Source organism: Triticum urartu, chromosome 1A (genome assembly GCF_056163025.1).
Source record: "Triticum urartu cultivar PI428250 chromosome 1A, HENAU_Tu73, whole genome shotgun sequence".
NCBI classification, from domain to species: Eukaryota; Viridiplantae; Streptophyta; class Magnoliopsida; order Poales; family Poaceae; genus Triticum; species Triticum urartu.
Window position 1 is genome coordinate 380,339,512 of NC_141873.1, and position 16,931 is coordinate 380,356,442.

The window sequence follows — 16,931 nt, forward strand, 5'->3', positions numbered from 1 at the left end:
CTTTATCTGGTGATATCCTGAGTAAGCATCCAAGAAACTCAACAGCTCGCATCCGACCGTGGAGTCTATCACTTGGTCAATCCTCGGCAGGGCAAAGGGATCTTTAGGGCAGGCCTTGTTGAGGCTTGTGTAGTCTATACACATACGCCACTTGTTGTTCTTCTTTAACACGAGGACCGGGTTGGCAAGCCACTCTGGAAAGAAGATTTCCATAATGAAGCCGGCTGCCAGAAGCCGGGCTATCTCCTCCCCTACAATCCTTCTCTTTTCCTCTGATAGTCAGCGGAGGGGCTGCTTGACTGGTTTCGCGTCTTTTCGGATGTGTAGTTTGTGCTCGGCGAATTCCTTCGGAACACCCGGCATGTCCTTGGGGGACCATGCAAAGATGTCCCGATTCTCACGGAGGAAATCGGCGAGCTCGCCTTCCTATTTGCTGTTCAGGCTTTCCCCGATGACGGCAAACCTCTTGGGGTGCTCGGGGTCAAGGGGTATCTTCTTGGTTTCTTTGGCCGGCTGGAAAGATCCTTGGGCATCATACTCCTTGGGGTCGGGGGACTGGTTCGGCTGCTTGCTGGCCATGGCCACGACCCGGTCCAACATCTTCTTCTCTTCGGCAATTACAAGGGACTCGGCCAGCCGGCTGCTGGCGGCAGCGCACTCGGAAGACTTCTTGTAATCGCCGGCTACGGTGATGACGCCCTTGGAACTTGGTATCTTCATCTTGAGGTATGCATACTGGGGAACTGCCATGAACCTGGCCAAGGCGGGTCGGCCAAGCAACGCGTGGTAGGGGCTCTCCAGGTCCACCACTTCAAACCAGATTGCTTCCCGGCGGAAATGCTCCTTGTCCCCAAAGAGTGCATCAATCTTGATCTTGCCAATGGGGGCGCAGGACAAGCCAGGTACGATGCCATGAAACACTGTCCGAGTAGGCATGAGCTGCTTCGTCTTGACATTTAGCTTCTCCAGGGTGTCACGGTACAGGATGTTGATGCTGCTCCCGCCGTCTATCAGCACGCGGGAGAAGCAGGCAGCGCGTCTGTCCGTCGCGAGGGTGGCTTCTAGGACCAACGCATAAGAGCCGGGAGACGGCATCACCTCTGGATGGTCGGCCCGGCTCCAGCTGATGGGTTTTTCTGACCAATGCATGTGTCCGGCGGGGTTGGCAGCGACCACGCTGACTTCCTGGTGCTCTCGGCGTTTGCCGCGCCGGTCTTCGAGCTGGCTTGTAAAGACGATGTAGGTTGCTTGCTCGTCGGGGAATTTGTCGTGCACGGCTCCAACTGCGGGCCGAGCGGCCGGAGGCGGCGGAGCCGGAGGCGGCAGGCCGGCAGGCGGAGGCGGCGCGAGCCCCTCGCCTTTAGAGATTCGGGTGAGCCAATGGCACTTCCGGGTTGTGTGGTTGGACGGCTTCGTGCCGCTATGGAATTTGCACGGGGCGTCGAGAGTTTGCTCGTAGGAGAAAGCCGGCTGCCAAGCCGGCCGGCCGCCCTTGGGCTTCTTGGGCGCGGGTCGCCCTTCAGGCAGCGCGTCTTCGACTGTGGCCACCTGCTGACTGGCGGGAGGCGGCGCAGGGCCCTTGCGCTTGTGGTCGTTCGGGTGTGGGCGTCGGCCGGAATCCCCTGCCGGCGTCTTGGGCGCCGGGTTGAGTACTTTCCCGGACGCGTCTACCCGGAGCTCGGTCTTCATCGAAGAGTCGGCGGTGGCGTATTTGTCTGCTATGTCCAGAAGCTCGTCGAGGGTAGTCGGCTCGTCGCAGAGGAGCTTGTGCTTGAGGAGGGTACCTTCTCGGCACCCGGCAGTGAAGTATTCGAGGGCTTGCACCTCGTGCACCCCCTCGCAAGAATTGCGGAGCTCGGCCCAACGCGTGAGGTAGTCGCGAGTGGACTCGGCTGGGCCCTGTACGCACAGGGAGAGCTGCCTGGGCTTGGGGGCCCGCTTGTAGGTGCTGGTGAAGTTGCGGATGAAAGCTTCGGTGAAATCTAGCCAGATGTTGATGCTGAGAGGCTTGAGGCTGTTGAGCCAGGTCCGCGCCGTGCCTTGCAGCATGAGGGGCACGTACTTCACGGCAACGCGCCGGTTGCCGTTGGCTATGCTGACCGCCGTGGAATAGTCGATCAACCAATCTTCCGGCTTCACGGAGCCGTTGTACTTGGCCGTGTCTCTTGGGAGCGAGAACCCTTTGGGGAAAGGCTTGTCGCGGATGCGGGGGCCGAAACAAGGCGGGCCGACATCGTCTTCTTCTTCCAGTGCCAGGGATCGCGCCAGGCGGTCGATCCGATGGCGGGCGTCGTTCTCGCCGACTCCTTCGCGGCGACCTAGTCGGCCGCTGAGAGTCGGGTGCGCCACTGGTGGCGGGGTGGGATATCTCTCTCCACGGGGTCGAGGCGGAGGCGGGTTGCCCCGCCATTCCATGGCTCGGGGATGGCCGTCCGCGTCTCGCTCGATGGAGATTCGGGTCCGGCTTCGGCTGGCCGCCGGCTCTTTCTCGCACCGCGCGCGGGCGTTGCTCGTAGTCGGTGTCCGGGACGTCGCGCCGTGATCTCAGCGCGGGGGAGGGCTTCCCGCGTGGGCGTCGGCTTCGTGCCACCGAGCGGCCGCGTCAATCAGTTGCTGGATGCGCCGGGTCATGTGGGGGAGTTCTTCGGCCTCCAAGCCGTCCAACTCGTCCACGGCCGCCTGGGCGGCACGCAAGTTCTCGAGCGGAGTGGCATAGACCGGGCGGTCGACTCCCAGCATGTCGGCGATGACGGCGCCGGTTGCTTGACAATGCCGGCCCGGCTTGGCCGGCCCGGGGCCGGCATGCCGAAGGCGGCGCGGTCAGCTTCGCGCTGGTAGGCCTCAGTGAGGCGTCTCACGGAAGCCAGCCTCCGGCCCTCTGCGAGGAGGGCGAGGCGGCGCGCCTCCAGTGCTTCGTCGTCGGCATCAGCCGGGAGGGGGGTGGACAAGTCGTGGGCCGCCGCGTGCGGGGCGTCGTGGGCGCTCTCGTCGGCCAGGCCGCCGTGGCCGACGACCATCACTTCACTGGTGACAGTATCGCGGCCGTCGGTCCGAGGAAGCGGGTCGTTGTAGATCGCGACGTTGATGGGGAAGGTGTCGAAGGAGGCCGTGTCGGAGTCGACAGGCATCGGGTCGGTGGAGCCAACCGACTCCAGATCCACAGCGGGCTCGCTGGAGACATGGAGCTGGCCGAGGAGGTTGGCGAGGTGGTCGGTGCCCGCATCGGAGGCGAGCTCGTCGGAGATGAGGGTTTCGTCGAGGAGATTGGCGAGGCTGCTCGCCGCGCAGATGCTGGTGACGCCTTGCAGCGCGTCGTGGCAAGCGCCATCGGGCGTGCCGGGCTGGCTACGCTCGCTGGGGAGGAAGAGGGTTCCCGTCCAGAACAGGTCTCCGGACGACGGTGCACCTGGCCCCACGGTGGGCGCCAAATGTCGGGTGGTAGGTGCGACATATGCCAACGGGTGGCTTATCATTGTGGGAGCCAGTAAGACGTCGCCGGTGCCTGGAAACGGGATGAGGCGAAGACATGCACGCCGGCGAATCTTACCCAGCTTCGGGGCTCTCCGTGGAGATAACACCCCTACTGCTGCTCTGCGGGGTCTCCGCATGATCACTAGATGGATAAGTAGCTACACAATGCTCCTTGAGCTGTTCGGTGGGAGGAGGAAGAAGGGCACGGCTAGCTTGCTTCTTCTCCTTGTGTGGTGTCTAAAACTAGATGGGGGTCCAACCCTTTGCATGGGTGCCCCGGGGTGTTTATATAGGCCTACCCTCCGGGGGTACAATGGTAATCTGACTGGGCGCGGGGCCCAGCCGTCTGTGACTGCGCTCGCCGGTTTCTGTGCCGGCTGCTGGGGCCCGCCGACTGGTGGGTCCCGCCGGCTGCCGGCCCCATGGTCGACAGGCAGGCCCCACTGTCCAGGACCTGGTCGGCGGCTGGTTACTGTTGCTCCATCTTGGTGACGTGGGCTTCGTCGTGGTAGGCGTGGCTATAATGCCGCCGCCCGGCGGGCGATCGCTGTAGCCTCACCGCGTCTTGTCTCCTTAATGGGGCGTCTCCTTCGAGAAAGATGGCAAGCCGGCTGCGGGGAGCCGGCTCTCTCTTGGGCCGACTGGGGGAGGTGTGGCCGCCTTCGGGTGTCTCTCTACCCGAAGGGACCCACCGCCCGTGGGCCGCACTGGTAGTCCGTCGTGGATGGCGTCAGGGTCGGCATGGCAACAGTGTTGCGCCGGGCGAGTCATGGTCACCCGTACGGCGCACTGTGCCGATCGTGCTCCGGGATTTGGGGTGGCAGGCTTTACTGTAGCCACGCCCCGTCTCATCGCCGCTAGGTGGATGCAAACTTTGAGGGTACGGTCTCGACCGCTTTATGGGAGCCGGCTTCTTGGAGTCGGCCTCCTCGCGGCCGGCTTCTCGAAGTCGGCCCTCCCATGGCTTTCTTCATGAGGGCTAAAGTCGGGCCGCCTTCCGAAAGCCGGCCTGGGTGACAGCCAGCAAGGGGAAGGCGGCCCCATGTCTTGGATTCTTGAGAGCCGGACGGGCTCGTAATTTTTTCAGAAGGGCCAGGGGAAGCCGGCTAGGCTACCCATGGCTATTTACTCCGACACCAATCCAAGATTCGGCGCTGAGCAAGTTCCTGGACAATGTGACAAAGAGGTTCGGCGAGGACCGACATCAGCGTCTCAGCAGGCATCCCCGAGATTGTTCTTGTGACATAGCAGGTTCATCAGTACTACTGAATTACCTTGTAATTGATTTTGATGGCGAGAATAGTTATACATTGATGGATCGATACATGTCTGACTGTGTTCGCCTCTTCCTCTGCTCGCTGACAAAGGATCCTCTTCGTGCCCTCCCTCGACAGCTCTTTCCAGCAGGCAGGTCACCACACACGACATCTCGCCAAGTCGCCAGATTAGAGGAGATGAAGAATTGGTATGCTGTCTCGGTAAGTGCAGGATGTTTTTTTAGGGAGCAAGTACAGCATGCTGGTGACGAGTTCGGCATTGATTTTGGCTTTTGTTGATTTTCTCTTTGTTGGGAGTAAATTTCTCACTGATTTTCTTATTGCAACTCATTTTCAGGAACCTGACCCTAAACCTGAACCTGAAGGATATATCTGAGAGGTATATGTACAGGTCTACGAACTCATCTCAAAGTTATATTTGAGGAGAGGTATATCTTTTTGTCCAGTCCATCATGCAAGCTTTTTCAATTTGTCAATTTTTTTTCTCTGAATAGTGTTGATACTCCCTCTGTAAACAAATATAAGACGTTTTAGATCACTAAAATTATATGTTCACATTTATACCACTGTGAAAACTGAATAAGGATCAATTTTATTTTATGCACGTACACGATTACTAGTAAAGGCTAACTCATCATCTCATGTCGCTCGACGTGTAGTCGGCCGGAATGAATAAGGCAGATCGGGCTGGCGGCCTCTCAAAATGGGCCGCCTTGCTGACGCGGGCTTCCCCCGACCCGGATCCTCCGTTTCTCCGGTCTCCACACGGCGTGAGCAGTTGAGCACCAACCAAACGATGCGACCGGCGGGCTCGACGGAGTCCTCCCCGGAGGCGCGACAGCGCAGCCCCAGGCATGCGGCCGCATCCAGAGGCCGCGGCACCAGGCACTCGGAGGCGTACGGCTTCGTGGGGTCCATCGCCGCGTCCGCCGCCGCGCTCGCGTACATCGCGTGGGCGTACGCTCCGGAGCCGTGGCTCTGCCACATCGGCGCGACCTACTACCCCAACAAGTATCCGCCGCCACCGCAGTTGCTTCTTCCTCGCGAGAAATGAGTCCTGTCACTTACTGTCACCTGTGCTGCTGCTGCTGTCCTCTCAGGCGCTGGGCGGTGGCCGTTCCGGCGTTCGTGGCGGTGGCCGTGGCGCAGGGCGTGGTCCTGTACGTCGCATCCAACTTCCTCCTCGCTCCTCCGCCGGCTTGCTTCAACACCATCTCCGGTGAGGATCGAGATCTTCCTGTCAAAAAAATGGGGACAGGATGCATTCCGCTATGGTCATTTCACATCTTCAGAAACCTCATTACAGTGGTCCATTCTCAGATGAACACGCCCGGGAGCCGGCGTCTTCTCTGCGGACGGGGGAAGATCAAGCCATCGAGCCCATCTCGGACATCGGCATTGACCGGATGAACCATCTCATGTTTGGCGAGCAAGGGTTTCATTCACTTCCAAGAGGAGGATGGACTCGGCTGAACCCATCGTGATCTCTTTTTTTTATGATAGATGTGCAAGGGTTTTATTTATTTTTTTTTGCTTTCCAAGATTCATTACTGAAGTAGCATTTGCATGCTCTACAAATTACAGTCTCCCTACTGCACTCACAAAATGTAACAAGTACTGCATAGGCCAGAAGTGAGTTTGCGCATGCCAGCCAACTGTAATAACAGGCACATATAATGTACAACAACACACCTAATAACGAACACAGCCGCATATACAAAACGGCTCACCAATCGCAGCCTGAGCACACGGTCTTCTCATTCCCTCTCCTCCACGCCTGATTAGCCCGTGTAAAGTGCAAGAACAGCGCGTTCATCACTTCTCCTCGAACTCCACGTCGATGTAATCAGGCCCTGAGCTTCTTGAACCACCACCGCCACCGCCTCCCGAGGACCTGCTGTTTGGCTGCCACACAATGTTTTGGCAATTCATGCACCGGATCACCTGGTTGCGGTAGCCCACGAACCGTCTTTTACATGCTGGGCACGATCCCTGGAAGTAAAACTTACGAGGTCAGTGACTGCTGGTATTAGCCGATTACTGCAGAAGAACAAATTGACGAGCAGCGATGCTGCAGAGGATTCATTCAACATCCAGAAATAACACATGATAAACCCAAATGTTATGCACGTATGAGGATCGGCCTGCTAAAGTGGTATGCTGCATACAAGAAGAGCAACTATATTTGCATCTAGGTTGAACTACCCTTCTACAATGCAAGGGTGACCTCATTCGAGTCACTGATGTGGGATAAAACTATAGATCCAACTCTAAACTGATGAAATGCTTTGTTGTACAGACAAACGCTCAAAGGGATTGAACAAAATGCTTAGGTTCTACTCCCTCCGTTCCGAATTACTTGTCGCAGGTATGGATGTATCTAGATGTATTTTAGTTCTAGATATATCCATTTCTGCGACGAGTAATTTGGAACGGAAGGAGTAACAATTAATACGAAAATCATAAACAACAGCCAGTCAGCCACACCCAGTCACATAGGGACTGCTGCAGACTTGCTTTGAAGTGATTTAAATAAGTGGAGGACGAAATACTAAATTTCAAAAGATGGCCATTTACCTCAATAGCAACCCTGTTAGCAAATGTCCCAAGGAGAAGAGGGGCTGCAAATGGTAGCACGAATGTACTGAAAATGAAAATTCTGAAGAGCCACCCCGACAGTGCAAGCCACACGAAAGTAAGTGTCTGCAACCAAATATGGAATATTATTTTTGCAGCATAATATTGAAGTAGAAAAAGTTGGGTATGAGAAGGTGCTCAAAGTTAGAACTATTCATACAACTTGGATCCTAAAAAATATAAGTGTGCACAAACCAGACAGCTGAAGTAAAGGTGTATCTAATAAAACTCCGTATATGGGTAAATTTTGCATAGATTGTTCCCCCAATTATTAAAAATGTAGCAAGAGAAATGAATTGTGAATGCATGGGTGATAAGTCTCACTTCTTTTCATATGTTCGTGTTCCTGCATCCTATGTTTGTTCCTACATACACAAATGATATCAACAGCAGCGATCTTCAAGTGGCTATTTCACATGAATCACCTTTGCACTCCTAGCCTCCTCGATATTTTAAGATCATGCTATGGCTAACTTAGTGTTAGGAATCCAAGCTCAAGCATCAGACCCGAGAAAGAGTCAACTACTGGGAACCTGTCTACACTAACTTGCGGTCTACTTAAGTAACCACAACAATCAGTCAGACACCACTTCAAGCCTGCAAATCAATTGACCTTGACTGCAAACAACAAATTCTTTCTGCAAAATTAGCTTCAGCTAACAACTCACCCACTATTCCTAAACTAGATCAGGACTTAGCAACAGACTAGTATAGCTCAATAGGTCTATTTGATTGATGCAAAACATGCTTACATATCACTAGCAAAATCCAAACGGTGACGATCTACGCAAGTATGTGAATGAGTACGCAGGATAACCGATTGATTTCAAGCTGCCAGTGAACTCACAGACAAGGCTCGCCCGATAGGAGTCGCCAGGAAGTCACTCAGCTCCCTCCGATACTGCACACCAAAGCACAAATTAGCCATAAATTGAGCCAGCAGCTAGGCGCTAATAGGTCATAGCATGCTGGAGAGCGTCTGTACCCTAGGCCAGCTGCGGGAGAAGTCGACGGAGAAGGACCGCCACCGCCGGCCGACGCCGAGCTCGGCGTCGATCTCAGCGGCTCGTTCCCGCGCCGCGCGCGCGGCCTCGGCCACGCGGCGCGAGATCGAGTACCGCCCGTCCAGGCGCTGCGCGGCCTGTCTCGCCTCGAAGGAGAGGCGCTCGGCCCCCGCGTTGGCGCCTCGCCAAGCGCGCTGCAGAAGGCCGTCGAGGTCGGCGCGGCCGAAGAAGGCGCGAGGGGACACCGTCGAGGCCCGGCCGAGCTGAACACGGCGGGCGGGAACAGCGGAGCGCGATAGGTGGAGGAGGCGGCCGGGGTTGGTCCGGGTCGACGGCGGTGGGGGGTGATGCCACCGAGGAGGTGCGAGCGTGGACGCCATTCCGGCGTGTGCGAGGGCAAGAGTGCGTCGCGTGGTCGCGAGATTATTGTGCGGATGGGGTCGCTCGGTTCGTGGGCCGTGTTGGGTTGAGGCCTCTACTCTCGTGCGCTCGAGGCCGCCCATTACGTCAAAACAAACTGTCGACGTAATGCGTAGCCCAACGCGCGTCTTGGGCCAGCCCAACTCGGCTTATCATTTTCTTCTTTTCTCTTTCGTTTCTTTTTCTTTTATTCACTTTTAATACGAAATCACTAATTAAGAAGTACTCGTTGCAAACAACACTTCACTTTCCCAGGTCGCGACAAATGGCGCACATGCAGCGCGCCACTTGTCGCAACCTAAGAGTTTTCCTTTTTTTGTAGGTCCGTTTATTCAAAACGTTTTATCTCTTAAACCGTGCATCCAAATCTCGAACCGTTTTCACCATTGGATTCCTCGCGTCGAAATCTTCAAAATTAGATCCCATGTTGATAGGTTTTGACGAACTTTTTTTTTTCATGAAAAAAACCGGATGAAAAAAACAGGACGAAAAAACCGAACCGGGAGCACAGTTTTTTCTCTTTCCGAAAGAGGCACGCCCGTACCTCTCGTAAAATCACAACCGTGCCTCTCGTGGAAGCAAAACCGTGACTCTTGTGTAAGAAAAATAAAATAAAAAACGCGTTTTTTTCCGTTTTCGAGAGGCACGGCCGTGACTCTCGTGAAAGTATAACCGTGCCTCTCGCGAAAGAAAAAAAACAGAAAAGCGTATTTTTTTTCCTTTCAGAGAGGCACGGTCGTGACTTTCGCGTAAGCACAACCGTGCCTCTCGCGGAAGCAAAACCGTGACTCTCACGAACGAAAAAAAAACAAAAAACGTGTTTTGTTTTCCCTTTCCGAGAGGCACGGCCGTGACTCTCGCAAAAGCACGACCGTGCCTCTCGCGAAAGCAAAACCGTGACTCTCGCGAAAGAAAAAAAAACAGAAAACTCATTTTTTTCGTTTCTGAGAGGCACGGCCGTGACTCTCGCTAAAGCACAACCGTGCCTCTCGCGGAAGAAAAACCGTGACTTTCACGAAAGGAAAAAAACCGTTTAAAAAGCCTGGAAAAGAGTTATCAAGTCTATGATGCATGTATTACCGTGCTATTTACACAGAAGTTATCGGAAGGAGGTACGTTTTCAAACAGTTTCCTGCCCCCATCCCCAGGTCAAAAGTTATCGTGTTGTTTGTGCGTGAGTTATCAGGTATACGATGCTTATAGTAACATGCTATTTACGCGGAAGTTATCGGGGGTATGTTTTCAAACACGCTCCGGGTCAAAAGTCATCATGGTGTTTGTGTGTGAGTTATCAACTTTGTTGTGCATATGTTATCATTCTGTTATGCAGAATTTACCATGAATATGTTTTGAACATTTTGTTATCTCGGTCAAAATTTATCATGATGTTTGTGTGTAAAACAGGTCTACGGTTCGCATATTACCATGCTATTTACACAAAAGTTACTGGGCATGTTGTCAACAACTTTTTCCCATGGTTAAAAATTTACCACAGTCTTTGTACCCGAGTTATCAACTCTACGATGTGTAAAAAACCATGCTATTTACATGAAAGTTATCAAGCTATCTTTTCATAAACCTTTTTCCACCGGTTCAAAAGTTACTGTGGCGTTTGTACATAAGTTATCAGGTCGACGGTGCGTATATTACCATACTATTTATACATAAGTTACCGGGGTATGTTTTCAATAACATTTCTTTCCCAGGTTAAAGTTCACACAATTTTGTATCTAAATTATCAAGTCTGTGATATATACATGCTATTTACACAAACAAAATTCTCGTGTCAAAAGTTACAGTGGCATTTGTATGTGAGTTGTCAACTCTGTATGTGTATATTACCATGCTATTTACACAGAAATTACCGGGGCATCACCCTCCCTCCCCCCCCGATTGCCACATTTACCAGGATCAGGTACATAAGTTATCAGGTCTGCAATGTGTGAGTTATCATGTTATTTGCACAGAATTTATCGTGGTATATTTCAACAACTTTCCCACCCTCTACCCCCGCCAACAAAGTTACCAGGACCAGAATATATAAGTTATCATGTCTGCGATGTGTGAGTTATCATGTTATTTGCACATAAGTTACTATGGTATGTTTCAGCGACCTTCCCCACCCTCACCCCGCCGACAAAGTTATCAGGACCGGGTACATAAGTTATTAGGTTTGCCATGTATGAGTTATCATGTTATTTGCACGAAAATTACTGTGGTATGTTTCAAGAACTCCCCCATCCCCACCCTCGCTGACAAAGTTTTCAGGACCGGGGTACATAAATTATCAGGTCTGCAAAGTGTTAGTTATCATGTTACTCACACAAAAGTTGCTAGATAGATATTTACACAAAAAAAATTACCACAACTCTGCGGTGCATAAGCTCCAATCACGTTAGTTCGATGATCGTACCTGTAAAGATCTCACTACATAAGTTCCCTCGACAAATCTCTTTTACCAAGCCATTCTTCGATACAATGCTCAAATTTCCTAGTGTGATTCACATGTCTATAAATTAGATCTCAACTAGCCAATCATACAAATGATTAGATAGTCTAGTGGTTATCTTACTCAATCCTCAATGGAGAGGTTGAGGGTTCAAATCCCACCTTTGACAATCTTTCTATCGCGGAAAAGCATACCTTCTCTCCGTCCTTAAAAGGGGAAAAATCAGGTGTGTATCTTTCTCCTTAAATGAGAATTGAAAATTGTTCTTAAATCAGGGGGGAAAATAGTTCTGTATTAACGAGAATTATAAACCATCCTTAATTCATAAAAAATCTGTCTCTTTAATGATAATCGAAACCATCCTTAAATCATGGGAAAGGATTAGTCCTAATTCTGGGCGCGATTGATTCGTTCCGCGGATAGCGAGCACGGAAAGTGGGATCGAACGGTTATGAGATTGTTCAGAATTCTTGCAATGCTCCGTTCGTTTTCGGATTTTAGGCTACTCATAGTGGGAAGTATCATATACTAGTATCATCCACATGATACTAGTGTATGATACTATGTATGATATTATCTTCATAGTGCATAGTATCATATAGTAGTACTATCATAGATGATCTTATTTATAACCATGCATAACACAAAGTAACATAGCATTTATTATGATACATATATACCTATGTTACTCTAACCCACTCTCTCTTCTTTAATTCTCTACCACATCAGCGTGTTTGTTATTCCCGAGTGCATAATGTCGACTAAGATACCATCGGTATGGCCAGCCTTAGCTTCTGCCTTAATTTTAATCTTTTATTTCTATTTGGTTTTAATTTTAAAATTTGTTTTCTTTCTCTATCTTTCCTCACAGGATTCCTTGAAAACTGGCTCAACTGTCTCATATCTTATTGTTTTAGTACCTCTGTTCCATATTAATTGTTCCATATTAATTGTAGCTCAAACAAATGTACCTAGACGGTCAATTATAAAATAATAAATAAATTATGAATATTTCATATAAAATATTTATGTTTTTCCTTCGAATGCAAAAGCAATTATCCAGTAGGAAAGAAACCCACACCATTTTATAGAATTATTTTATTCCAAGAGAGGTGTGAACGCAAAATACAAAGATGAACATGGTTCCGTGCACACCCATATGAATAGTAAATTTGAAAAACTACTAGAAAAAAAATCTGAAATTTTGGAGTATCAAACCTTTTACTCACGTGTGAAGTTACATGAAGTATTGGCACCCGTGGTACTCTTAGTGAAGAAAACACAATTGAGACCTTACTATCAATTTTCTTTTTTGGAAAAACTTTTGATCTATTATTTTACATCGCTTTTGATTTTATTTGTTTTTTTGCATATTACCACGGATGTCATTCCTTGGTGAAACATTATACGAGAGTATACCCCGCGAGTATGGTTGTTACAAAAAAATATTAATTTTTTAAGGGCGGTGCCAGGCGTCGGCGCGTCGGCCGAACAGTTTTGGTCGGTCGCGCCCCAGCCGCCCGATGCAGCCAACCAGAGCCGTCTGATCTGCCTTCTCCCCTCCTGTTGACTTCTCTATTCTTCTTCTTCTTCTTCCGCGCGCGCCCACCCCGGCCGTCCCTGCCGCTGGCCACCCCTATCCCCTCAACTGGACCTCTCCCCCCTCGCCAGTCCCACGCTGCTGGATGCGCTCTTCGTCCCCGTCGCCGCCGCAGCACCCCCCCCCCCCCGCACATTCCCGGTAGGAAGTTGTTGCCCCTTGTAGCATAAAACGCCGCCGCCTTGAAGCACGCCGAAGCCCCTCTGTCGTTGCAGCACCTAGCAGCCGCCGTCGTCGCTGCGTTGCCGTGTCGCCACCGAGATCTCAACGTCGTCGTTTGCTACCATTGGCGAGTCGGGTTGAAGCTTTTTCTATCATCGGTTGAAGCTTTTCTATGCCAGTTGAAACTTTTTTCACACATTAAAACTTCCGCCATGCCAATTGAAGCTTTTTTCACCTATGGTTGAAGCTTTTTTTTGTCCAACATTTTGGTTGCGAAAAAATCCCCCCGGCTGAAGATTTCTTAATCTCTAGTTGAACCTTTTTCATCTGCGGGTTGAAGCATTTGTCAAAACAGTTGTAACTTTTCCTCTGTTCCGTTGTTTGGTTGAAGCTTTTTTATCTATTGGATGTAGCTTTTTTGCGTCCACGGTTGTAGCATGGGGAAACATTGTTCGCAACTCTCCCTGATGCCACGGTTGCAGCTTCCCCCGGTCGCCATGGTCGTAGCAGGGGCACCTCGGTCCCCTCCACGACGTTTGACCTGCCGCCGGTTGCAGCAAAAAAAGAGGAAAAGAGGAGGAGGAGAAAGGAAGTGAGGGAGCAGGAAGAAGGGGGAGGTGGGAGCACGAGCGGGGTTGCAATCATGGCCGGCGGCAGTGGCGAATCTAGAAACAAAATGAAGGGTGGGCTCAAAGTTAACGCTGAGAGAACTAAACATCATTTTAATGAAACAAACCATTGCCTCATAATCCCGTGGTCCAAATAAGCTTCAATTTTCCCAGATTAGCATCGGAAACATGTATTTTCTACTGGAAGTTTTTAGATTTTTTGACAAATATGAAATTTTTATCCAAAGTTTGGATTACACATGCACAAGCTGGGATAGGTTCAGGACTAGTTGCAAAACTATGCATGTACTTAGTATGTTTTCTCGATTCTTTTTGCGAATCTTTAAATAGTTCCATTGGACACTAAATGACTCCCTCCATCCCACAATATAAGAACGTTTTTGGCACTAGTATAGTTAACAGTGCATCCGGTTCAGTTACCCCGTTCACAACATGCGCCCCACACATGTCGGCAGGCCGGCGAGCTCCTGCAGACTGCATCCCCCGCCTAAATCAGTTGTTGCTACGGCTAAGCTCTACCACAACCGTCTCCCCTGGCGGCACCCTAGTCCCCCGCGGGCGGCGCTTGGGTTGGAGTATGAGCATGAGCGCATGGCTGCCGCCGCTGTGTGTTCGTGAGTCGCCTGTTCTGTTCTCTGTGGGTGTGCAGCGTTGTTTGTTTGCTACTCGCTAATACATAGGTTTAGAAGTTGGGCAATTGGGCTGGGACGAGATTAGTTTAGTAGTAAAAGAAAATTTCGTTTTCCTGGAGGGTAGGCTTCAGCCTGTTGAAGCCCCCCTGGTAGACTCGCCACTGACCGGCGGGACTTCATCTTCCAAGCTACATCCATGGCTGACGGCGAGCTGCTCACGTGCTGCAACAGGGGAGGCGAGAGATGCATGCATTGTGAGGCGAGATCCGCGTGAGGTTGAAGAAAGCAGAAAGGATAGCGTTGGTGGCCCCGTGTCTACGTGTCGTTTGGTGGGTGTCTGGGGCGAAGCGCGCGTGGACGCGTTCGGCCCAAAGTTTGACCGGTGCACCGCGCCCCATCGTTTTCCTTTTTTTAAAATTACTTGCTAATCTTTTTCGAAGTTACCGTTCGAACGGTGGGTGTGGAACCGTATTCCAAAAATTCGTGTCCTATGGTGCGACGAGCATGTACAACTCCGTAGTAGGACCACGCTACTGGTCTCACTGCGCATCTTTGTTCTCGGCCTCTCGTGAACGGGAATCCAATATTCCCTCAAAAAGAAAAACATCACACGCTGCTGGTCAGACTGACTGGAGCAGAGGAAACTGCCGACGACCATCGTCCGTCCGTTGCAACAGCGAGGCAGCATCAAAGCACGAGCTTCCCATGTACGCCTTCGCGCGCGGTTCGCAGCCACACGTCTGCCCCGTCTCCTCCCCTCCTACAGTCCACCACTCTACTGCATCGCTACCACGCTCACCTTGCATCGCCAGCGCCCGTTTCAGCAGATACAGGAACCACACCGCGCGCGCCTACCGGCGGGGCACCGGAGCGCCGGACATGTCGGCCGCCGGCGAAAGGTCAGCTACACTGCCCCCCTTCCGTTTCTCTGTTTTTGCTTGTTGTCCTGCTGGTTCTTGACCGTCTGAAACCCTGAATCCGCATGGAGCAGGGATCTGCGGGAGCTGGCGCCGCTGGAGGCCATCCTGTTCGACATCGACGGCACCCTCTGCGACTCGGATCCCTTCCACTTCCTCGCCTTCCGCGAGCTGCTGCAGGAGGTGCGCGCTTTTGCTTTTACGTCGCTCGCTTTTCCTCTCTCACCGGCGAAGCGTCTGCAGCTACCCTGTGCTGTGACCCCGAGCTCTCTGAACTGAATCTCCCTGCAGGTTGGTTTCAACAATGGAGTCCCCATCACCGAGGAGTTCTACAGCGCCAACATCAGCGGGTGGCACAACGACGCCCTCGCCGGCGCTCTGTTCCCGGAGCTCGACCACGCCAAGGGCATGGAGTTCATGGATCGCAAGGAAGCCCTGTTCAGAAAGTAACCAACATTACCCTACCTTCATTCTTCATACCGTAGCATGATTTATTACATACCGTAGCATAAATAATATCGAATCTCGCATATATGGAATGTTTTAGAGGATGCTGTTAAGTATCGATCACTCTGAATGATTCAGTTTCAGATATGGCACTGATTGGGTACAGGCACAGAGCAGGCAGATTTCAGTACAATGCCCCGAAATTCTCAATTCCCATGTGTTGTTCTTGCTCTGTTACTCTGATTCTTCCTGGAAATCTCAAGCTTAGAAACCGTGCAGGTTGGCAGCAGGAGAGCTCAAGGGACTGGCGGGATTGCAGGAACTGTGCACATGGATCGAAGGCCGCAACCTGAAGCGGGCGGCGGTGACGAACGCGCCGAGGGCGAACGCGGAGCTCGTGCTGTCGCTCCTCGGCCTCACCAGCTTCTTCCCGGTGCTCGTCATCGGGAGCGAGTGCGAGCGGGCCAAGCCGTCCCCGGACCCGTACCTCAAGGCCCTCGACCTCATCGGCGCGTCGCCCGATCACACGTTCATCTTCGAGGTAATCAAGATCCGCTGTTCATCTGTTCATGCGCCACAGCCCACATGCCACGACGTCGATGAATGCACCACGTCGATGTTGGATTGCCGATCGTGATGTTTCTGTTCATTTGGTTTGTCAGGATTCCGCGTCCGGGATCCGGGCCGGCGTCGCCGCCGGCGTGGCCGTGGTGGGCCTGACCACCGGGAACCCGGAGAAGGTGCTGAGGGACGCGGGGGCGAGCCTGCTGATCGGGGATTTCCGGGACCCGAAGCTGATGGCCATGCTTCAGGAGCTAGACCCTGCAGCTGCAGATAAGCAAGGCTGATGTTCGCGGACATGCTTGCTAACTGGACGACTAGTCGGTGATCCCGATTTTTCTAAGTTCAATATTTCATCGTACACGAGCATGAATAATTCTGCAACTACTTCCTCTGTTCTAAATTACTCATCGCAAAAATGAATGTATTTAAAACTAAAATACATTTAGATATATCCATACCTACGATAAATAATTCGAAATGGAGGGGAGTAGTATTTAACTTCCCGCCGATGCGCGAATCCGTGATCAGAAGAGTTGAGCGCACACTCCTTGGATGTTTGTTCTTCTTCTTTTGACACCTAAAATCTCTTTCTTTATGAGTTTTTTTACGGTATCCTGATACTCCAAAACCATATCAAGGAGTACCATGCACATCTGGCCGTCCGCATGGAGGGGCAACAAAGTCATTTCCCAAAGGGCATCGAGGGGTGATTTTTGACTTTT

General features: G+C 51.7%; 3 protein-coding genes across 4 annotated transcripts; 2 read left to right on the forward strand and 1 right to left on the reverse strand.

Moving 5' to 3' along the window:
* Positions 1 to 5,361: 5,361 nt before the first annotated feature.
* On the forward strand, positions 5,362 to 6,260 carry LOC125513393 (phosphatidylinositol N-acetylglucosaminyltransferase subunit P-like). Of its 2 annotated transcripts, none has more exons than XM_048678513.2 (3): positions 5,362 to 5,759; positions 5,849 to 5,967; positions 6,055 to 6,260. In XM_048678513.2, the coding sequence occupies exons 1-3, from the start codon at positions 5,452 to 5,454 to the stop codon at positions 6,156 to 6,158; spliced, it is 531 nt and encodes a 176-aa protein (XP_048534470.1). In that variant the 5' UTR covers positions 5,362 to 5,451; the 3' UTR covers positions 6,159 to 6,260. The 2 variants fall into 2 exon arrangements, with proteins under 2 accessions (XP_048534470.1, XP_048534465.1); XM_048678508.2 differs by having other exon boundaries at positions 5,370 to 5,759; positions 6,069 to 6,260.
* Positions 6,261 to 6,354: 94 nt separating this feature from the next.
* On the reverse strand, positions 6,355 to 8,818 carry LOC125513388 (replicase polyprotein 1ab protein). Its single transcript, XM_048678496.2, has 4 exons — positions 8,371 to 8,818; positions 8,233 to 8,286; positions 7,326 to 7,451; positions 6,355 to 6,740 (listed from the first exon to the last, which is right to left on the reverse strand). The coding sequence occupies exons 1-4, from the start codon at positions 8,767 to 8,769 to the stop codon at positions 6,564 to 6,566; spliced, it is 756 nt and encodes a 251-aa protein (XP_048534453.1). The 5' UTR covers positions 8,770 to 8,818; the 3' UTR covers positions 6,355 to 6,563.
* Positions 8,819 to 14,895: 6,077 nt separating this feature from the next.
* LOC125513480 (haloacid dehalogenase-like hydrolase domain-containing protein Sgpp) lies at positions 14,896 to 16,646 on the forward strand. Its single transcript, XM_048678607.2, has 5 exons — positions 14,896 to 15,180; positions 15,273 to 15,381; positions 15,490 to 15,644; positions 15,925 to 16,186; positions 16,308 to 16,646. Exons 1-5 carry the CDS (start codon positions 14,987 to 14,989, stop codon positions 16,491 to 16,493), a joined length of 906 nt encoding a protein of 301 aa, XP_048534564.2. The 5' UTR covers positions 14,896 to 14,986; the 3' UTR covers positions 16,494 to 16,646.
* Positions 16,647 to 16,931: the final 285 nt, after the last annotated feature.